At 36.1% G+C, this 24,624-nt stretch overlaps 1 protein-coding gene across 1 annotated transcript in view; it reads left to right on the top strand.

Annotated features, from left to right (window-relative positions):
• Positions 1-24,624, top strand: part of Malrd1 (MAM and LDL receptor class A domain containing 1) — a 639,509-nt gene that overhangs the window by 34,895 nt on the left and 579,990 nt on the right. Inside the window, exons 3-5 of the mRNA XM_028764924.1 lie at positions 10,461-10,555; positions 10,649-10,810; positions 18,207-18,303. Coding sequence (XP_028620757.1) covers positions 10,461-10,555; positions 10,649-10,810; positions 18,207-18,303 — 354 coding nt within the window. The remainder of the gene's footprint in view (positions 1-10,460; positions 10,556-10,648; positions 10,811-18,206; positions 18,304-24,624) is intronic.

Genomic DNA, 24,624 nt, shown 5'->3' with positions numbered 1-24,624 from the left:
ATAATATAACTAGATATTGTTTTTTTATGAGCTAAGTATGTTTGCATTTAAGATTGTTATTGAAATGGTTTGCTATTTTTGTGGCTTTGTTGGACATTTTAATTAGGTTATGATAGATGTTTTTCTTACCTGTTTTAGGGGTTTGGTTTCTTTTCTGCTATGTAATACTACCTCTGTTTTGTTCATTTATTATTTTTATTAAATGTATTATATCCTGGATTTTCACAGTCAAAACTAGATTTTCCTCTATGTGCAGTGTTTTTAAAAATATTTTATGCATATCTTGCTTAGTTGTGATAAAATTTCTTCATTTTAAAATTTTCTTTAAATATTACTTCTCCATGAATTTTTAAATTTTTATTTGAGGATGATAAAATTTTGTTTATAAATGACCTTAAAAATTACACCAGATTTGTGCCTGTTGTCTGCCTACCTAGAAGACTAGGTAGGTCTGCATCTTTAAGTCATGGTTGGTGTTTGCTATGGGAATGGAAGTGCTACCAAAGAAGATCGAACTCAACCTCAAAGAACTATTGCTGAACAGGTCTACTTCCTCCATATTCTAATAACTTTTCTTTTCCACTACCTCTGCTGGGTGGTGGGCTAGAGGAGAGGTTGAACCATTATTAAACGTAGGTTGCAAAAATTGTATGCCTATAGGACCATCTAATATGAGTTATAGAACTAAATAGTTCTCAAAAGTTGAAAGAAAAGTCTGGAATATGGAGGAATGGATTGATGAGAACCTGTGGAGAGAGGCAGAACTAGAGATGTGACAGTGGTGATAGGTGACAGGTATAAGAAAAGGCTGCAGTGGATTGTAGAGGGTGAAGTAAGTATGTCCTTGTAGAGTGTGGTCAACTGGGTGGTGTGGAGTAGCCTGGAGCTTGTGCAGAAACAGCCCCTGAACACACTACCTAGCTGTAGGATCTCCCTAGTTCTGAACAACAACACTTCCTGGATTAGGCATTTTTGAAAGACCTCTATGGTCCATGTTGCCTTTGGAGGCTACATTGGGATATTTGGTTCACTGTCCTGGGGTGTGTTGAAGCCCAAGTTTCATGTGGGTGTACATGGTCATACAGTAGAGAGGGATCAAGTTGATGTCTGTGGCCTGTGTTATGCCTAAGGCCATGAAGATGTCCATGGTCTGCGCTGCTGCCTGATCCCATGTCCATGGGCCATGCTGCTGCCAGGAACCAGCTTGATTGAGTAGCCTGAGCTCCTACCTGAGGTCATGTCAGTGTCCTTGGCCTGTGCTGTTGTCAAGGGCTATGATGGTATCTGTGACCAGTGCTGTGACAGAAGGCCTTGTCAAAGTCCATAGTCTGTTCTGCCACTGGAGACCATGCTGAGGTCTGTGGCAAGCACTGATACCTGTGACCTATTCTGCCACCAGAAACCATGATATGATCCATGGTTCCATGATATGGAAATCCATGATACATGATTCTGCTGACTATAAAGGGCAAAGAAGCTACTTTTGTGTTTGACTGTGGTGTGAATGTGGTGTGAGTCCTGTTGGGCTGAATTGTTGGTCCTGCATGTCTGCTGCCCCAAGGGGCTGGGGATGTGAATCAGGGAAACAGAGGTGCAGGAATTTGACTGAGTTCACTCCACACTCACTGGGCAGATGACGGGTGTGAGAAGCCGCATGGCTCCACTCCAGGGTGGAAAAAACTCAATCTGAGCCACCCCCCGCCCCACAGGGTCCATAGTTCTTGGGCTGGGAATCCCTGGGCCAAGAGGACAGCCGGGACTGAATGGTCTCAAGCCCTTGGGCTCTCAGGTGCCACTGAGAGGCCTTGGAAGGACCGAAATGGGGGGCATATGGGTGAATTGACTCACAGCTGAAGGTCCGAGGGGAAAAAGTTGCGCGTCCAGCAGTGCCCCTTAGGAGTGAGACTCTTGGTCAGGGTGATTCACTTGGCAGGGTCTGGGCTAGGTCTCTGTGGATGGAATGTAGAGAGGTCAGTGGCAGAAGAAGGTTAGGTGGCAGCTTGGTAGAGGTTAGACCACAGCTCCCCATGGTGGGACTCTCATTTTGGTCTTAAGATCTTTATCATCATGGCAGAAAATGGATGAAGCTATACCCCGGTATTCTCAAGGCAGATCTGAGATTAAATACCTTTTGCAAGGAGAAGGGTCTGGGAAGAAATGCTTAACTAGCTACTCTTTCTGGTCTTTAGGTATCTCATGAATATGGAGATGTCTTGAGGCTCTGCACTCTCTATTCTCGCCCTCTACCTGTGCTACATGACCAATGACACAAACCTCTCCTTGGGAAGGGCTGTGGAAGGCTGAAGCTCAGTGAGAACAGCCGGGGGCCCAGGAGCAAACCAAACTCCTACCATCCCTTTAGAGTCTCTGGGGTTCCAAGCAAGCTCATCTAGGTACCCAGCTGCCCCACATTTTTGCAGTCTGATTTCACAGGTTTTTTAAAAATTATATTGAATTAGATTATTCTCCATATAATATATCCTGATTACAGTGTCCCCTCCCTCTCTTTGTCCCAGTTCCTTCCTCCCTCCCATCCCATCTGACTCCATCTCTCTTCCTGTCTCTCTTTAGAAAAGAAGCTGGCTTCTAAGGGATAAGTATAAAATAAAATAGTGATAAAAGAAAAAGTAAACATCGTAATTGGACAAAACAAACCAACAAACAAAAAGAAGGAAAAGGGCCCAAGAAAAGGCACAAAGAACAGATATAGACACAGAGACCCACTCATTCACATACTCAGGAACCCCATAAAAACACAAAACTATAAGCCAGAATATATGCAAATGACCCTTAAGGTAAAAAAATAAAAATAAAATAAAATAATAATAAATCCCTTGTGCAATATAATGAGACAAAGAACCTCCAAAGCTGCCACTGAGCCTGTTGTCGTGTATCGCTGCTCATGTGACCTACCCTTAAGAGTGGTTTGCTTCCTCAAAAAGACTCCCTTGGAATAAACTAAATTGTCATTTGCAAGTGTTTAACAGTTGGAGATAGCTTATGGGTTATCAATTTTAAGAGATAATTTTACTGAATATAACAACATTGATTGATGGCGATTTACTTTCCAAGCATGAAATGCATCTTTATATGCTTACCTGGCTAATTGGGTTCTGATCAGATATCCTTGCTGTCTTTACTATAGTAGTCTATCAGAGAGAGGTTCTTTCCCAGTCATGTCTATGTGGAGTCTAAATGTCTTTTATATTTGGATATACATTTCTTCTTCTAAGTCTTAGAAATCTTCTATAAGTGCATTGAATACATTGTCTACGCCTTTAACTTTTATTTAAGCTTCCTTCACTTTGTGGCTTCTTAGGTTTGGTTTTAGATGTATTTTACATGGGGAAACTTTGGTCAGGCTTATGGGTTTATTTTTATTTAGTAAGTATGTGTGTATTATTGTCAAACTCCTTTTTCGACTTGTTTTGTCCATCAGTTATATTTTCCAGGGTGCATTTTATCTGATTGATGGACTCATATGTCTGGCACTTTTATTTGGGTCTTTTTTTCAGTGTCTCAACTTCCTTTGTGAATTCTTTTTCTGTATGCACTTCAATTTTTCATCCAAATGGCTAACAATTTCATACACTTTGTTCTAGGTCCTGATTTGATTTCTTTACCTCATCCATCATCTGATTAATGGGTTATCAAAATGTGATAGATATACACAATGCAATTTTATTCAGCACTATAAAAACAAAATAATGAAATTTGGAAGAATGTGGATGAAACTGGGCAATATTGTACTGAGTAATGCCACAGTGAGCCCAGAAAATTAGCATAGTAGGATCATTATCATATGCAGACCTTAACTTCAATTTTTAATATTGCCATGTTTAAGAGGCTCTGCCAGAGCCTGACAAATACAGAGGCGGATGCTCTCAGCCAACCATTGGACTGAGTACAGGGTCTCCAATGGAGGAGTTAGAGAAAGGACTGAAGGAGCTAAAATGGTTTGTAACCCCATAGGAAGAACAACAATATAAACCAACCAGACCCCTAGAATTCCCAGGGACTAAACCACCAACCAAAGAGTACACATGGAGCAACCCATGGTTCCAGCTACATACTTGGAGAAGATAGCTTTGTCAGACATCAATGGCAGGAAAGGCCCTTGGTCCTGTGTAGGTTCAATGCCCCAGTGTAGGGGAATGCCAGGGCAAGGAGGCAGGAATGGGTGGGTGGGCAGGTGGGGGGGGGCGGGGGGGGGGAGGATTGGATAGAGGTTTCCCAATGGGAAACCAGGAAAGGGGATAACATTTGAAATATAAATGAATAAAATATCCAATAAAAAAAAGATTTCCATGTTTAAGTTTAAGTGACTGTCTCCATAAGCCAGGAACCAGGGATAGGACTTAGAGAGGAGGGTTCTCTAAGTGTTAAATGTTCTGTTCCTAACTCTCTCAACCATGTCCTCGAGACTAGGGGAACTAAGGATGTGGAAAGAGTGTAAGAACTAAAGGGAATGGAGGAGAACCAGGAAACAAAGTCCTCCAAACCAACATGAGCAACTCTCATAAGAACTCACAGAAACCAACCATCCATGGCTTCAAGGGATCTGACATCCACTTGACCTTCATGGGCACCAGGCATACACATCATGCACATACATACATACCAGCAAAACAAATAAATAAGCAAAACACTCATACACGTAAAATAAAATATGTAAATCTAAAATGTAAAGCAAATATGATGAAGCAATTTTCTTGACAGATGAAAGTTATTTCCCATCTTTATGCTATGGATGATTTTTTCTTTTATTGAAAATAGTTTTTTTCTCATATAATATATCCTTATTACAGTTTCCCCTCCCTCTGCTTCTCTCAGTTCCTTCTCCAACTCTCCTTCCATCTGGATCCACCCCTTTTGGTTTCTCCTTGAAAAAGGAGGCTAAGGCATAATGATAAAATAGATAAAACAAAAATTACCATCTGAAAATACAATATACACACACAGGAGGAAAAGAATGCCCACCAAAGGCCAAATAAAGAGATAGATGCAGATACACAGTCATTTAGCACACTCAGGAATCTGTAAAAGCACAACCAGAAATCATAATATTTACACAAAAGACCTGTAAATTTTTTTAAAAGATGAAAAAAACCCAACAAAATATTATGAGACAAGGAATTCCCAGTGGTGCCCTTGGATTCCTTTTCTAATGACTATCTACTGCTGGGCCTGTGATCTGCTACTAAAAGTAGTTTGCTTCCCTACAAACTAAAAGTAGCTTGTGAGGATTTCTTGAAGAAAACACAATTTTATTTGTAAGTGGTTACTAATTGCAGATAGCTTCTAGGTGAGAATTGGAGACATGTTCACTTTTAGGATCCCATCAGGTGCAGACCTATGCAAGCCCTGTCCATGCTGCCTTAGTTTCTTTGAGTTCTTCTGAGAGTTGCTCATTTTGATTTAGAGGACTTTGTTTTCTTGTTGTCCTCCATTCGCTTTGGCTCTTATGCTTTTTCCACATCCTTTACTGCAGAGTTCTCTGAGACCTGAGGGAAGGGATTTGATGGAGAAAATCCATGTAGGGCTGAGGGTTCCAAGGTTTCTCACTCTCTGCATAACGCCTGGCTGTGGATCTCTATATTTATTCCCATCTAGTGCAGGAAGAAGGTTCTCTGAGGATGACTGAACTATGGCTGTAACACTGATTTATGGGTATAACAAGATGTCATTAAGAATCATCTTATTGCTGTATTCTTTTAGTAAAATTGTAGTATTTGGTTTTACCCTTGGCCATTCGATTATGTAGTCTTCAGTTCTTGTCACCAAGTAGGATTAGATGTAGGTTCCATCTTGTGGGGTAGACCTTAAGTCAAATCAGATATAGGTTGTCTACTCCCACAAGCTTTATGTCACCATTTTGGTACCATGTCTTACAGGCAGGACACCATTGAAGTTTGAAGAGTCTGTATCTGTGTGGGTATTTATATTTCATTTTTGGTAGCATGCAGGGCACCTTTCTGCAGGAAAGATACTAGAACACAGGGGCAAAGATTCTACATAGGCACCTGCCTGACTTCTCCATGTAGTACTTCTCAAATAGCAGTTCAGGTGTTATCTTCAGAATAGGGTCGTGCCATCAGTTTGTGTAGAGCAACCTACAGACAGTACTAGCAACTGTCTGAGTTGTTTGGGAGTTCCCGTGAAAACCCTTGGCTAACAACTCTATTAGGTGCAATATATGTATATATATATTGCACATATATATACTATATAGTATATACATATGTATACATATACATACATACATACATACATACATACATACATACATATATCCAGTACTGGAAGGACCATTTAGTTCCAAAAAATGTCCAGTTGAGGATTTGCCTCTCTCATTATTTGACCATTTTGTTTAGAATGCCTTATATCTGCATATACTTTAGGAAACTTCAACTGTATTATGTTTTCATACGACCCTCAATGTTTCTGATTTAGCTGTCTCTTCCTGTATTCTTTCCTCACTTGATTGTTCTGTTCCAGGTTTCTCTCACTCTATCCACCCATAATTATCATATTCCCTTTCCTAGGGAGATCTTTTTGCCCACATAATCTTTTACTCTCTATATAATCTCTGTGGTTTTATAGCTTGTACTAGCTTAATTGTATAACTTCTATGGTTCTATAGATTGTACTAGCTTGATTATATAACCTCTACTGTTCTATAGATTGTACTAGCTTGGTTATATAACCTCCATGGTTCTACAGATTGTGCTAGCTTGGTTATCATTGGTTTTTCAAGTAATAGCCAGATATAAGCGAATGAATACTGTACCTCTCTTTTGGGGTTTGGGTTACCACACTCAGAATGATTTTTTTCAAGTTCTATAACTTTACCTGTGAATTTCATAGCTTCATTTCTTTTAATTGCTGAGTAATGTTTCATTGTATAGATGCATTACTTTTTTTTTTTAGATTCATCCTTCTTTGGAGGGACATCTAGGTTGTTTGCATTCTTGGCTATTATGAATAGAGCAGCAATGAACATGGTTGGACAAGTGCCAATCTTTTGGTATATACCACAGAGTGAGATAGATGAATTTTGAGGTAGATCTATTCCAAATTTTCTGAGGAATCACCACACCGATGTTCACAAAGGCTGCACAAGTTTGCAGTCCCACCAGCCATGGATGAGTGTGTCACTTACTCCACATTCACTCCAAAATGAGCTGTTATTAGAAGTTCCCAAATCTCCCCAAAACACTGCTTTCTTTAGGTTGCCTCTTAGTTCCAATCATGGTGTCCTTTGCTGTGCAGAAGCTTTTCAATTTCTTGTTGCAAAGGCCTTTTATGTATCTGATGAAAAGATCATGTTGTTTTGACTTTCAACCTGTTTATGTTGTGGATTATGTTTAACAATTTATGGATGCTAATCCATTCCTGCATTTATAAGATGAAATCTATTTGATAATGGAGAATGATATGTTTAATGTGTTCTTGGATCCCATCTGCAAATGTTTTACTGATAATTTTTGCATCTGTGTTCATATGGAAAATTGGTCTCTTTTCCTTTTTGGCTAGATCTTTATGTAGTTTGGATACCGAGGTAATGGTGGTCCCATAAAACAAATGAGATGTGTTCTTTTCCTCTCTACTTCATAAAAGAGAATTTGAGGAATGTGAGGATTAACTCTTCCTTGAAAGTCTGGTACAGTGCTGCACTAAAATCATCAGGTTGTGTGCTTTATTTGGTTAGTAGTCTTTTAATGACTGCTTCTATTTCTCTAGGAGTTGTTGGTCTGTATAAATTGCTTATTTGATATGAATTTAATTTTGGTAGGTAGTATATACTGAAGAATTATTCCTTTTAAAGCTATTCCAATTTGGTGGAATACAGATTATTAAAGTATGTCCTTATGATTCTCTGAATTTCCTCGGCATATTCTTATGTTCCCCCACTCATCTCTAATTTAGTTAATTTGGATATTCTTTCACCTTTTAGTTAATTTGGCTAAGGGCTTGTCAATCCTATTAATTTTGTCAAGGAACTGACTCTTCCATGCCCTCAGAAAAACAATAGACCTTTATTTGGTTAATTTGTAGATGTAAAGACATCCTCACAGTCAGCATCTTTGTCTTCTTCCGGTACCACCCTACCTAAAATCAAGTCTAGACTCTTTCCATTACTCCACCTCACTCTCATGGTTTTAGGTGAAATTCTTATTTTTCTGTTGAACATGGTTTCTTTTACAAAAAAGTAAATTATGTGGTTTCCTTCTTAGTGCAGCCAGTGGGTACCATAGAGATCTCAAGGCTGACCTAGTACACACGAGGAAAGGGTGAAGAAGGTTATCCTTTGTGGAACTGACTTTTTGTTTTATTGTTTTTTAAAATATTTTTGTTGTTGTTTGTTTCTATTTTGTAATTTCAGCACTGAGCTTTATTTTTTCCTGCTGTCTACACCTTAAGGGTATGGTTTCCTCTTTTTGTCCTAGAGATTTTAGGTGAGCTGCCTCTTCATTTTTGTTGTGTTTGTTTGTTTTATGAAGGCACTCAGTCCTACTTAGAACTTAGGAGTCTCAGATCTGTCTTCATTGTGCTACATAAATTTGGGTATATTACATATTTATTTTTATTCATTTCTACAAAATCTTAATTTCTTTCATAATTTCTGTCTTCATCCATTTTTTCATTGAATAATGAGCTGTTCAGTTTTCATGAGTTTGTAAGATTTCTGTTGATACCCTGTAGCACTTATGCTTGGTAGCTAAAGAAAATACATGGTATTATTTCAATTTTTTTATATCTGTTTAGAATCACTTTGTGTCTAAGTATATAGTCAACATTGGAAAAAGTTGCTTTTGGTGCTAAAATTAAATTATATTCTTCTGTATTTGAGTAAAATGTTCTTTAGATATCTGTTCAGTCCCCTTGACTTATCACTTCAGTTAGCTAGAGTGTTTCTGTGTTTTGTTGTTGTCTGGATAACCTGTCAACTGGTAAAGTTAGGTATTGACGTGTCTCCCTCTCAATGTGTGAGGTAGTAGTGTTTATTTTATGAACTATAGTGTCCTTGTGTTTGGTGCATTGATGTTAAGAATTTCAATGTCATCTTGGTGGATTTTTTCATTTGATGACTATGTCATGTCCTTTCCTATTTCTTCTGATTAGTTTTGTCTTGAAGTCTATTTTGCCAGATATTATATCTATGCCAGCTTTTACTTATGTCCATTTCCTTGAAATATATTTTTCCAACCCTTTACCATGAGGTAATGTCTATCCTTGAGTTTATGGTGTTTCTTAGATGCAGCAGAAGAATACATTCTGGTTTTGCATCTATTCTTTTAGTCTGAGTGTTTTTATTCAGAAATTGGGACCATTGATGTTTAGAGTTATGAATGAGCAGTGTGTGTTGATTCCTGCTAACTTGTTGTTGTTGTGGTGGTGGTGATGATGGTGGTGGTAATAGTATATGTCTGCACTTATGTATGTGTGTGTGTGCGTTTGTGCTTCCTCTCTTTTTATTTGTTGGTTATATGATTATATATATATGCTGTTCATATTTATGATACATATAGATGATATATATCCTGAATAGTATTTTCAAGCAATAATTTAAATATCTCTGTTTTCCATTTGTAGAACTAGCAATTTGTTTAAATCAAACATTATATCCACATTGCTTATGCTTATAAATTAGTAATTTTCTCAACATATGTATATTGCTCTAAGAGCAAATTAATGGATGCCCAATTGCTTTACCAGAATACCAGAAAAGATGAAGTTGATAGTCTTTATAATAGTAACATTGATTGATGCAATGATGTGACAATTACATGGGACTTCCAGTCTGTTTTTAAAATACCACTGAGTGACTTGGATAGATGGGTCATCAAAATCACCGTCAACTCTGTTCTGCCTCATTCATTTGATAAGGGGCAGTGTATAAAACAGAGTATCAGATAACAGGGGCTTCAATAGCAGTCATGATAGCTCTGGTAAAGCACATCAGGAACTCTCTGACAGTCTCAAGAAAACCCAGTATGTATTTTATCATAAACTTCCTAACAGTGGTATATATGTTAATACACACATATGTCGATACAACATTCGAAAAAATATCATGAATCTGTGTTCCTTGTGTTTCAAGAAAAAGCAAGGGCCCTGTCACCCAAGTCTTTTGTGACAAAGATATAGAAAATAATGTTCTTGTTGGATTTCTTGCTGAGGTGCTTTTTAGTAAGCAGTCCCAGAGTTGTATAATTTCTTTATGTAGTTGTCACTTCCTATGTCAAATGTGATCTCATTATATTTTGGACTGTTGCCCATAATAATGTTATAAAGTGTATAATCATTATTAGCTCTTTAAATTGACCTTATAAAATGTAAAAAAATATGAATTTTAATTTTTAATCCTTTAAACACAGCCATAATCACCTTTGGTGCTTACAATAAGGTGCCAGTGATCAGCTTGTGTATAATTTGATAATTTTTATTCATCACAGCCCATTTTCTTGCACTGGTCTCCAGAGTGGATTCTGTCTCCTCAAACTTAAGAAGCAGAATTTTCCTTCCAACTAATGATCAGCATGCTTGTCAGGTATTTGAATACACAAAACATTTCAAGCTCTGATACACTTGACAATTCCCTTATCACAATTATTTGGGTACCAATTATTATTTTTTTTTACAGATTACCTTTTATAACTTCTCCAGTCACCAGAATAGCAAATTGATAGCAGGCCTTCAAACCATATGTGGAGATCCTATTCAGCATTCATGGCAGAAAACAGAGGTACTCCAGAGTCGGTGGGAGAGAAACGTTATCACAGTCCAGAGCTCGCAGCACTTTCAGGTACACTTCTCTCTCCAACTATGTCATTACAGGAAAACCCATAAGAACTCAGATTTCAGATCAGACCAATTAAAAAGTCACATGGACAATTTATCTGCCAGGGACTAGGATGTTCCTTGTTTTCAAGTCTTAGTAAAATCAGGATAGCTAGTCACTTAAAAGGCAAAGTGTAAAATCAGGATAGCTAGTCACTTAAAAGGCACTTTCATTGCAAAGTTTTGACTTTAATGAACTAAATGAATATATTTTAAGATACCGTAATATATAGGTTAACTGTAATCTTATAAAATCCTGTGAAATTATCTCCTCAATTTCTTAAAACTTTTATTTTCATATTTACTCCTCTTCTTTATATTTCTTCCTTCACAAAATCATTTTTCTCTTTAACTTTTCTCATGCATTTGAAAGAAGAGGATAATTTTGAATAATGAATAAAGAGATTTTAATTTACATACTAATTCCAAATCCTGTTGGGGTAGAATAATTCTCATATTCATCTCATGGTTAAGTTCATTTCAACATAGCCTTTATTTTTCTAAATAATTTTATGAATTAAACCCAACGCAAGCCTATAAAAGACAGGCTTATTCATGCAACCTAATAAAATGTATGCATGACAGAAATTATAATATGATGGTTATTATAAGACTTCCTGAGAAAGTATTGCATATTTTAACATTTGGGATGGCCAAGCAAAATTTTCCAGTTAAAGATGAGAAGGATTTTAAAGCATATTATTCTTTAAGAAATTACTTTCTAAGCCCATTGTATGAACCAATTTAGCCCAAGTAGATTTTCATTTATGATTTATTGTTAGAATAATGTAGCAATCAATTATTTTATTTTTAGTATTGCTTTTTTATTGCTTGAGAATTTCACATGTGCATATAATGTTTTTTGGTGAAATATGATCTCCTATTTCATCCCCCAAATTCCTTCAACTTCTTCTCCACATTTTTTTCCTCCCAACTTCATGTGTTCAAAATCAAAACAGAACAGAACATTGAGACCACTAATGCTGCCTTTATGTCCATGTATGTAGGACCATATGGTTAGCATCCCAGGGGCTGGATCCCTGAGAAAAAATGACTCTCCTTTCCCTAGCATCCATTCATTGCCGATAGCCTCTCAGGTAGGGGTGGTATTTTATAAGCCCCTCCTTATTCATGTTGACATTTTACCGGCTTGATCTTGTGTAGATATTGGACATATAGTAACTGATTTTCTGAGTTGATGTGTGCAAAGGCCCTGACCAGCAAATATTTTTGCTGAAGATATCCACTATTTCTGATTCTTAAAATCTGGCCACCCACTCTTCCATGATGACCCCATAGCATTCGGGGAAGTGGGTAAGATATTAGATATCCCATTTAGAGTATAACATGACACAGGTCCTTACTTTCTACACATTTACCATTTATGGGTTTCTGTGTTAATGGCAACCTATTGTAATAGAAGCTTCCCTGATAAAGATTGAGAGATGTAAACTACCCCTAATTTCTTATCTACAAGTACCATCTAAAAATAAATTTTATATTACAAATATCTGATTTGGTGCTATATATCCTTTGTTTAACTCTATGGGATGAACTAGCTTCAAATTAACCTTCAGATAATTTTGAGTAACTAAAAAGAAAAGTACAGACAAATGATAGGTATTCATGCTTGCTATAAATGTTGAATGAAATTTATATGAGTGACATAATTTTTAGGTGATGTCATGAAATCACTTTACTTGAAATTTTCAGTTATTATTAAGCTAAAAGAATATCAATAGAAGATATCAAAAGATAATTTAGTGTCTGGATAAATGTTATATAGATTTAATAGTTCTATGTTTGGACATAGCTTTAAAGTTTGAGGATTTTCTATTGAAGTCAAACATTCCTGTCTGTTTATATGGGAGACATCTTACATTATGACACAGTTTTTATGCTGATTGCTTTGATCATTTAAATTTTATTTACATAGTATACTTGAGATGTGCTATGGATGATGCATGAAATATTTTAAGTACCATTTTAAAGGATGTTTGGTATTGATGGAGGGCAGATATTTGGTGCTACGGTGGTTTTAGCTGGGTGTGCTCTGCTGTGAGTTACCCTGGAGACCAGTGTTTGCTATGGCCAGTGAGACATTCAATGTTAGAGAAGATTTTAGTACATTTCTTATGCACTTTTCAGCCCTCTTGTCTACCTAAGCAGCATCATACATCCAAGATTGACTTTATTAAGAATGACCCACATCAACTGGATGGGAATTGCCACATTATGTCAATTGTAATGACTGACAAGATCTTATTTAGGTGCATTGTTAACTCACTGCCTGTTTTTCTAAACCTTGAAACAGTGAGTACTAAGAAAGTTTTTAATGATCTTTGTCAAATTAATACACTTTTAGTATATAATCATCTATATCTTCAGGTCGAGGTTTTAATATTAGGGTGACATAGATTTGGATGATGGGCAAAAGTGCTACTTAATGGACCTTATCTGCCAAACCTTTTGCAATTAGTTTCTTGCTTACTTCAGGTGCCCATTTCTAAACACTAAAGATTTTGTCAGTCAAAGTGTGTGTGTATAAGATAAACATAAAACTTAACATCCCAGACTATATTACCTCTATGGCAATTCAGCCATGGCTTGAACACTGAGGTTATCCATGGGAGTTCTTTAAATGCAGCAAGAACTTCAATTAACATCAGTGCTTTCTCAGTATAGTAATGTGTTTCCCTAAATACTTTATTGCTGATGGAAAAATAGTGCTTGTGACTTATAAAAGCTTTGTTAAGAGGACTGCGGCACAAGGCTCCTGGGATGCTTAGGCTATACCCATGTTTTAAGGCTGCAGATACCTTTAATTTTGTCCTGTCAGCAAGTGAACAGATGTTCATTCAGTGCTGTGTGGTGAGCTTCAGAGATGTGCTGTGCTTATAATGCGAACCACCATCAGCCACTATCTTGTTCCTGAAGAGCTTTTGTGAGAAGACTATTTTAGGAATTTTGTAATCGGTGCCTCCATGTTATATCTGCTGCCTCAGCAACTTGGAAGCCCTCAGGAATTATTTCATTCTCTGCAATTTTCCCTCCATGCTGACTGATAGTTTAAAGCCACACATGCTTCCTTCAGAAATAGCTGGATAAGTTATTTCAGTCAGTGACAGCTACATTCCAGGTTAATGTGAGTTCTGGGAAAATCTCCTGAAGCTGGTTGTTACCCAGGGCCCTTTATCTTTTCTATCTAAAAAATGCTAGTTTTGTTCCTTAATAAAATTGAAGTGGTTTAATTTCCAAGGATCCACTGGTCCATAAACAAGAAGTTGGCATTATGAACAATGTTGGCAGCATTTCATAGATGTTTTGAAGACATTTGGAGCTTGTAGCAATTAACATTATTTACTGAACATTTACTAAAGTGAAGGGATTGTGCTTAGTTCTTCATACCACAATCTAACTAGCCCCTCAGGGATTACTCTGAGGGTGAATGATAATTTGCCCCCCATTTTACCATTGAGGCTTTAAGCTTTACAGTTTAACAACCTATCATGTAACCATACCATGTTAGAATCTATAGAAGTTTGGTTTCAGATGTCAATCATTTAGTCATTGAATGATAATAATTGTCTATACTGTGTCTAACTAAACTGTTTTAGGAGAGAGATAAAAATCAGAACCTCTAAAAGTAGTCAACTCTATTTCATAGAAACCAATAAATATTCTTTTATATGACATGCTGGATGAAATTGCAGTGCTATTACATTGTTAGTGAATTTCTAACATTTTAAAATATTGTAGATCCATGCAATTAGATTTAATATTGTTTTAAATCTTTAGAAAGGAAAATAACTGCTAGGTACACTGTCACATGCTTATAATTCCAGCACTTGGAAAACTGAGTCAGGAGAATCTAATTTCATGTTCAGGCCTAATGTCTCAAAGGAAACGGTGTCTAAAAAGACAAGGAAAAGAAAGGAAAGTAATTGGAAAATAATTGAATACACACTACGAATTAAGGAAGCTTTAATGATATGTGCCTTTCTATCATTTATCCTGTGTCATTTATCTACATAGTCATGTAACTGTAAGTTTTCTGGTCAGGTACTTATTGGTAAGTCAGATCTCTTATTGATCTGATATTATATCTTCCTCTAACATTTAAATCAAGTGTTCTGAGAGGGGACCTCTTGTCTCCACTCAGAGATCATTTTCTCTAAAATGTCTGGGGGCAAATAAACTTGTCTCATTTTACTGTTGAATCAGTGTTGGGTATTCCTGCCTCCTGTGATGTCGTAACTAATAACTCTATTGTCTCTCTTACGTTCTGCTGCCCTCTTTCTTTTCTTCTTTTCTCTTCTTTTTTCTTTTCTTTTCCACTTTCCTTCTTCTTTTCTTTTTTGGGGCTATTTTGTTCCATTTAAAAAATCCCTAATACAATGCAAATAACATACAAGTTTGAAAGAAAACTTTGGATAAAACCAAGAATAAATCTTTTTTTTTTTTTTTTTTTTTTTTTTTTTTTTTGTATAAATAGCACCACCACAAGCCAGGAGAGTCTCTGACTTTGGCCCTTCATAGGAATTGGCTCTTTCTTATTACCCTGGGGTTTTGCTTACTTTGATTTTTTTTCTAGATTATAACCAACATCCCAGGGGAAAAATCTTTTTGCTTAAATCTACTTAGTGGGTCCATTTAGTTAAATCTGATGGGCTTTGTTTTTCGTAACCTCTCAGACCCATTAGTAAATTTTCCATAGAGAAACTGTTTCTCTCTTAAGACTAAGGTTTTCCTTGGCTGAGCATAGGGGCTCAAATGGCAGATAATTTGCACAATAACTTTTCTTCAGTTATACCAAGTTAGCCTGTGATTTAGCTGAGCCAAATAAACATATAATATCTGTTGCAAACTCTAATGAGGAGAGGATTAAGGCAGGAAAGCAATTTAAAGGCAGCTTCAATACATCAGGCAGAAGGAAATGGGAGTAGAGACAAGGCTGGAAGGAAAATAGACTTAATAGGTCCTGGGTGATTAGACGTGAGGCCCGAGGAGAAAGCAATACTAAAGGTCATTTTGGAGTTTTGAGCATCGCAGAGTTGCAGCCTGATCATTGTCAGCAAATGAGTGAAGTGAGAGCTTCAATTTGGAGAGAGAGTGCGGTGTGTTATGAATTAGAGGTAACTTTTCTCATTCGAGGGAAAATGCCTGGTAGGAGGCAGAGGCATGGAAGGAGAGCCCGGGAGAGTGGCAAACATTTGTGAAGTAAAATATGTACTTCCTCAGGCTGGATACTAGCTAAAGTCTGATGATGGGTGATCTTTTAAGAAGGAGCAGAAATGAGGATGGTGATGGAACAGACATTTATTGCTATTTCTAACTTTAAATTTGGTGACTGTCAGGATATGCTTAACTCAGCAGGAGCTAGAAAGCACAGACATCTGGAAAAGTTCTCAGAAAATTAAAAGAATGACGCATAGAAATATTGAAGTTCATAGTCACAAGAATGATCCATAGAGTAGCTGTCATATCTTAATATCTGTTGTAATAAGAGGAGTTAATATTCAATGTTAATTATATACACAGTATATTTTATTTCTTAAACATTTTATTTATTTGTTTGTTTCTTTTGTTATTTATGTATTTATTTATTAATGGGTATCTGTGAGTGCCTGAATGCACGCCTATGTGCTTCCCTAAAATCTGTGGAAACAAAAGAAGTTGTTGGATCCTCTGGGACTGGAGTTGCAGATGGATGTGAGCTACCATTAGGGTTCTCGGAGTCAAACTCTGGAGCTTAGGAAGAGTAGCCATTGTTCTTCTCCAATCATTCCCTGTCTTTCTTTCGATACTGGGTCTCATGAAGCTCGGAACGGCCTCTGACTCTATATACAACAAAGTTCATCTTGAACTTCGAATCTTCCTGTTACTCCCTCCCAAAGTGACATGATGCTGAATGGGCTTTGAGGGGAGTAACCAGGGCCATTGGCATACAAGGCAACTACTAACCCCCATTGATCTGTATCTCAGTTACTGCTTTGGGTAAAAGTTGTTTTCCATATATATATCATATGGGTTATTTATTGATTTTTAGGTTTATTTTTATTTTATGTTTATGAGTGTTTTACCTGCATGAAAGTCTGTGAACTACCTGCATATCTGATACTTTCAGAGGTCAGAAAAGGAGTAGTGTGCCCTGGAATTGGGGTTGCAGAAATGTTTGTGAACTGCTATCTGGGTGCTGGGAACCAAATCGAGATCCTCTGTAAGAGTAACTGTTGCTCTAAACCACTGAACCATTGCTTCAGCCTCTCATATGGGTTATTTTTATGAGGATTATTTTATGTCCACCTATGAGAAGCATACTTCTTTACTTCATCTCTAACAATGTTTTTTATATCTTTCCTATATGATTATGCTTTCCATGCCATCCTTCAGTTTTTCTGTTTTGGGTGACAGAATAAGACTTTCTTAGGCTTATATTTTAGGTTAGTCAACAGGCGCTGGACGTATTTTATTGGATTTTTAATATAGTGGCAGACAACATTTTCCTTGTAAGAAATCATACTTGCACATCATGTTGCATAGTGTCAATGTGAATGCAGTTCAGGATAGGGGTTTGTTTTGGTGGATCCATACTAATAATTAACCCAAGAAAGAACACTGACTTTTAGAAGTGATAGTGTTTATAAAATGAAGAAGGCTGAATAATCTATACTTGTTTAATATACACCTGAGTAAAACCACTAGTGTCATTGGAATTCCTTGGTGAGATTGGTATAAAATGCCCATCAATGCACCTATTGTCTATTGACATAGGTAGTTAGATACTGGAGTGAATCCTTTCTGGATTTCTATGATTCATCATAGCAGGATATTTTCTGCTATGTAGACTTAGGAAATCTATACATAATAACAATAAACTCACTCATTGTAAGCCATTTTTCTCAGCATTGATTCAACTAATGGCTGGCTAGCAATGTAAAGGATGATAACACAAATACAATTCAGGCAAGACTGTGAGTAAAATGGGAAGAATTAGAAGTAAAATTGAAACAAATTGCCAAGGTCCAGAGGTCAAGATGGAACCTAGGCTCAAAACCTTGATAAATGGTAAATGTGTGAAGACATACACGACATGTACTAGAATTCGAAACTTAAGCGACTATAAAAGAGAATCTTCACAAGTTCCTGGACAAGTCCTCTAATCCACACCAGATATCTGCAGCCCAATGATGGCTACACTGTTTTGTTCTTGAAAATATTTGCTTTGATCCCCTTTCCTTGGAATCCATGAGGTACCTGAGTACTTCCATTTTGTATAGTATTTGTAAGCTTTCTTCTACAGCATCATGAGACAGTGAAACCTCCTGTTTTGTGTTCTTTGTTTTATCCTTATTGTGCAGGTCATTTTTCAAGCTCAGATGCCTATACCTCATGGACAGGAGGAAGTTATGGCAATTGATGACATATCTTTCAGTTCAGGTTGCTTGCCTGCAGATGGTAAGAACATTTCTCTTGTGTTGCTTCTTATTTTTAAAAATTTAAGCATTGCAATGATTTTCATCTGTTCTGTTTTACCGTGATGTTTTAATAGTAGATATTTTTCATTGCTTTAATACTGTTTAACAATGACTTGCTTTTCCTGGAAGTGAAGATATGAAGATAGGCTTTTTAACAAACTATGATGCAACAAAAGATTAAGTAGGATGATTTAGTGTTGGTTTTTAATCTCATAGTGTTCTTTAAACTGGCTAGCTACATCTAAACTAGAGATTTCCATGCCTTCCAGGAAGCTGGTAGAAAACTGGCTTCCATACTCTTGAAATGGCCTCATCAGAGGACAAGTTTGATAAACACTTCAAGGTATCAACTCAAAGAAAATCAGTGTTGTAATCTATCTTCTATGTGGGGTGAAACAAAATATACTGATGAACTATGTACAACAAATCTAAGACCAGTTGATTATATTACTCAGTTAATATTCAATTCTCTTTTTATATTTTTCCAATGGCAAGTTTAGTATTGAAATTATAATTTTATTAGGATTAAAAACTTAATCAAATAAGCAAGGAATATATATATATATATATATATATATATATATATATATATATATAATTTTATTTTATCTTTTTATTGCATTGTAGTTTAACATAATATACCAGAATGAAATAGCTATTTTTGTAATGGCACTATATAATAAAAATAAGTTAATTTAGCTCATAGTTCTAGAGCTTCAATACTATATGCTTAATTTTGATGATGACTTCTGGATATAAATACATCACTGTGGATGACATCATATAAGGAAGTATTTAAGAGGACAAGAGCTTATGATGGGAAGAAATAAGGTAGAAATCTGGTTTTCTGATCTTTTATAATAACCTTTCATCAGAACTAACTGGGATCCTTCAAGAAGTACATTAGATCCTTCTACAGTTAACATACCATTTGGTTCAATGACTCCTTGACTAAGATCCACCATTTATGACCCCAACATCTCTTAATGTTGTCACACAGAGGATCAAACTTCAAAAAAAACCCATTGAGGGACTCAACTTACATGGAAACTGCAGATGTTAATTTGTCAAAAAGGTGTTTCATGTTTGAACTTAGTTCAAATATCTGGAAGTTATGGTAATTAATAATTCAGGAACCAAGGAGATATGTTGGTTCTCTTTGGATAGAACAAGGATTTTGTTAATGAGAATTTGTGTTGAATGTGAAATAACTATTGTTAACCATGATAAGATAGTAGTTGCAGATATGTAGGATTTATGAGATCTGTAACAGTCCTAATACTGAAGCATCTAAAGGTGTTTCACTGTATATCACACAAGAAACCACTATAGGATACATTGAAATAGATAAATCAGGGGAATAGATTTCATTCTAAGCAGCTTTAGAAGTAAATAATCACATCATTAACCTCAAAGATGTTTTAGGAAAAGAGGAAAACATTGATTAGACCAGAAGAATGCAGTCTATCAGAGCTGTTGGGTAAGCTACTCCATTGCTGACAGCTCTTCTGCTCAAATCTCCCTTCTTATTATCTCTTTCTTTTACTTTGTGTGGTATTCCCAAATCAAGAACACAGCCAGTGTTCACTCAGTCTTTGATATGAAACATTTATTACTGATGCTGTTCATATAAGTGTTCTCTTTATAGTCTGAAGATATTTGAGTCAGTCAAAGTGATCTCTAACTAGTTATCTTTATTGGCCAGTCTAGTTAATCATCCTCAAAAGAGAAACAGGCTATGAGGTATGAGGTCAGACCTTGGGTGGATTTTTTTTGTTATTAGACTTTGGCCAGTGATACTGTATTATTTATATTACATTACAAATTTTCACAAGAATATTATTGGATGGTACTTGACACTGGAACTTCTGTAAGACCCTACTATCCTTTCAGATGTGAAGTTTCTCTCCATTGTTATTTGTGTAAACTAAAGCAATTCCTAATTGTCTGTAGTTGCTATGTTGGGATAATGGTCAAGGTAGAAGGGGCACAATACATATTTCAAAGATAAATACAAGATTTTGAGTGAAAATTTCAAATGCCTTTTGAAAAAAGAAAGAGGAGGAGGAGAATGAAGAAGAAGAGGAGGAGGAAGAAGAAGGTAAGGAGGAGAGTAAATAGATGATAACATTCAATGAACATTGCAGAAAAACCTGTGATTTCACACAATAAGTCATTCTACTCGTAATGCACTTGAGATTCCATGGAAGCAAAAGTTACTAAGCCACCCAGAGTCATCCTTTACACATTTCAAGATTTTTCTTTGTTAGATTGTTTCTAACTGTGCCTTTATATGCTAATTTTATACACTACTGTAAGAACTGGGACTAGAGGAGATGACAATAGAATTCAAGACTGAAGTCTTCAATCAATGTGGGTGTCAGATGTGCATGAAAGACAGAGCTGGGATGAGGTGGATGTCATGGAATGAGATTTTATACATAAAGGGATAAGTAGTTATTAAAGGGCAATGTTTAGAAGTATCATAGTAGTATCATCAGTAGTAACATAGTAGTAGTAGTAGAAGTATGGTAGCATCAGTCTAGACTTTTTACTCATTGGATGTTAGAAAGGGTGTCACCTTCAGGAAAGCTATAAAAGACTGTAGCAGATATACAGCTTGGTCTTCATAAGAGTCCCCCAACAACTATAGTTGAGGCTGTTGTTAAAGCTGTTCCCTGTCTTTGGAATCCTTACCCCTAACTGGGCTGCCTTGTCTGGCCTCAGTGGGAGAAGATACACCTAACTAATGATCTCTAACTAGATATATTGACCAGTCTAGTTAATCATTCTCAAAAGAGAAACAGGCAATGAGGCCAGACGTTGGGTGGATTTTTTTTCTTGTTATTGGACTTTTGTCAGTGACTTTTTGACGTAGACTTGATGTGCCAAGATGGAGGAATATCCAGGGTGGGGGGCTCAACTCTCTCAGTGGAGAAGGGAAAGGGGGAATATGGAAGGGATTGTGGAAGGTGGAGTGGTGGTAATTGGGATGTAAACTGAATAGATAAATTAATGGGGAAAAAAGAATTGAAGAATCAGGTAAAATGACCTGTTGTGTTCTTTGAAGATGAAGGCACAGAGGAGTTTGTTGTTTTGTTTACAATTGAAGAGATTTTTGGTGTGTGTGTGTGTGTGTGTGTGTGTGTGTGTGTGTGTGTGTGTGTTTGGTATGGGTGTAGTTAAGCAGAGTTAAAAGTTTGACAGGAAAACTCAGCAGTACCATGGCTGGTTGATAATGGAGAAAGGGTTTAGCGTGTAATTGCCCAGGACTGGCACTGGAGTGCAGATACATTCTGCAAATGCTAAGAGTGTGAAAGGTGGTTAAATTAAGAAGCATTAAATTTCCAGTGGGACCAAGCAGCCAACCCGAGGCAGTAATATAACAGACTGAGCACAGTTACTCATCAGTACCATGTGTGGGCGGATTGTGTCCAGGGCTTCCCTCAAGACCTAGTAGAGCACTGAAGATGGGGCTTGCATTTTAAATATCAGAACATTTTCTGTGAAATGAGCAAGGCCACATTTACAAACAGAGCTGGAATTACAAAACATAAGTTCTGGTTATTTCCTGATTCTTGGACAAGAAGCACAATCCCAATGAAAGAGAGTCAGTGATTTAGTTTCCTGAAATTCTGGGAGTGGGAATGGATGGGGCCACCAGAGACATGGAGGCAAAGCCAAATGGATGTCTTCTAGGCATTTCCTTCAGAAAATCCTTTCAGATTCAAGCCAGGCATAGGCATGTATTTGGTAGTATGTATACAGACAAATATGGTTAAATGATTTTATAAAATAAATGCATAAGTACTGTTTTTCTCCTTGTTGTGAACCTCAAGGATAAAGTGACATTTTAATATTTTCCACATGTTGCTTGGCTTGTGGGTGAACTGTGTACACTTCAATTTTGGTGCTGGAAAAAGAGAACGGAAGAGAAGGTATTTTTGGTTGTGTCATTGGTGAGCCAATTCTTATATGAATGACCTTCTTTGCTGGGGAGCATAAATTCTCCTGAATATTCACTTTTTTTTTCATGTAATAGAGATAAGCAGTGGCAATGGTTTATGAGTTAAGTAAGTTGTTTTGCTTCAGAAACTAAAAAAATCTACCTGTTTATGAATACATTTCTATTTTCTGCTGTGTGCAGAAATGCATTTTGTATCTTTTATTCTATATTTTTACTGTTGGTGTATTCATCATAAGAATGACATCCCTAAAAGGAAATACTATGACAATTTTTCTAGGTATAAGCAGAAACATAAAATTTGAAATAATACCAGATCAAAATGAGTAACTTCAAGTATAAAAGAAGAAAACTAAATTTGAAAATATTTAGATATAGAGCAGTTTTCTCCCCTAAAAGCAGAAGAAGTTATAAGATGGCATATGGGATAAATATTTATACTTCCATCTTAGATATATATACACACATATATGTGTATGTATAGTGTATACATATGCATATGTATATTATGCATATAGTATACATATATATATGTATGTATATTTGTATGTGTATGTATATGTATAAACACACACTGTTCAAAGATTTCTACATCACCTTGTACAATCAATAAATGGAAATGTAACTTTGCTAATTTTGACATAAAGTGAGTGATGTAGAATTTCTAGGGCCGTAAGACTTCTCCATTTTTCTGGAAGTGCTTACTTAAACTAAGAAAAATGTAAAGTATGCATATCCCAGAACTCTAATGCACTCAAAGGCCAACAGAAATAGTGAGGATAAAAGTATGGTAGGGGTAATAAGCTCAGAGGAGACAAAGAGAAGGATAATAAAACTGTCAACTGTACTGTAATCATTAATACATACATGTATTTATCAAAAACACAGAAAGGAAAAAGCTGGGCATATAGGACAGTCTTGTGGTCACTGCTCTCCCATGACTGAAGCAGGAGGATCAAAGTTTAAGGATAACTTGGACTATACCACAAAACTCTGCTCAATAAACAAAACAGAACAACAACCATAAAGAAACGGATGGAGATTCTGGTTAGTGATGGCACATGCCTTTAGTCCTAACATTTAAAAAACTGAGGCAGACAGTTTTTTGTGAGTTGAAGGCCAGCTTAAAGACAAGAGTCAAGATAGCTAGGCCTACACAGAAACCTTATCTCAAAAGTCAAACAAACAAACAAACAAACAATACAATACGATACAAAGAAAGAAAGAGAAAAGAAGGAAGGGAGAAAGAAGAAATAAATGTGGAGTTCATAGTGATAAGTTAAAAATAAATTTATAAAACAGTGGTAGCTTTTTGAACTTGAAAACTGCAGATAGTAGTTTATGCACACCTTTGTAATTGTATGTTTGGAGAAAAATAACCCAATTTTAGTGTGAGTATACTAATTTTTACTGTAAAATAGCAACTTTATAGAAATACATAAGTATTTTTATTTTTGTAATTTCTTAATTCTTTGGTGAGACAGTAAAATTTTTAAATTAGAGAAAATTTTCAGACATTTCCAACATTTGTAAAAATATCATTCTACAGAACTGTTGCTCTTCCCAGGATACAAAGCTCATGGTACATCTCTTGGAAAAAAATATCAATGGGACTCTCCAAAAGTGGGAAGCACAAAATAGAAATTAATGCTTGTGACTATGCCAAAATAAAATGTGTTTAATCAGTGATTCTTGAATAACACTGATTGATTCTTGAATAAATTGATGATTATAATTTTTATAAATGATTGCATGCTGTGGCTCATAATCAGAATATTGTGAAATTCTGTGAATATTTTTTGATTGGGTTTTCAGGACTTTGCTTCAGTGTCATTTGTAAAATGACACTAATGTACAAATCATTGCTTAATTAGAATCTTCCTGATGCATAAATATTATTCAGTTAACTAAAATTCTACTTACCTTAAAATGTTAGCTTTCCAGTAACGCTTTATGAAACAATAATCATTAATTTAAATCCATTATGAATTAAAGAAAAATGACAAAAATTGTTTAAATTCTGTAGGGTCAAAATTGGATGTCAATTGTAACTTTCACTGCAATAGCCTTGAGACCTGGAATTTGTTATCTAATGAATAAGAATTACTGGCCAATTGCATACAACCGGTTTGGGTAAGATAAGCTTTGAAGGATGGCTTTCTCTAGACAAGTGCCTTCATTAGTCTAGATGCCTTGAAATGGTTGTCAAAAATTCTTCCTATTGATGAGAGATTTTAACCAACTCTGAAGTATTTCTGTAAATTGAGGTGACAGTACAATGTAACAAAGAAGTGAGGGAGGGAGGAGAAAGGGAAGGGGAGGGCAGAAGAGAGATGG

Source organism: Grammomys surdaster, unplaced genomic scaffold (genome assembly GCF_004785775.1).
Source record: "Grammomys surdaster isolate TR1022 unplaced genomic scaffold, NIH_TR_1.0 146, whole genome shotgun sequence".
NCBI classification, from domain to species: Eukaryota; Metazoa; Chordata; class Mammalia; order Rodentia; family Muridae; genus Grammomys; species Grammomys surdaster.
Note: the sequence above shows the minus strand (reverse complement) of the source record. Positions and strands in the feature narration are given on the sequence as shown.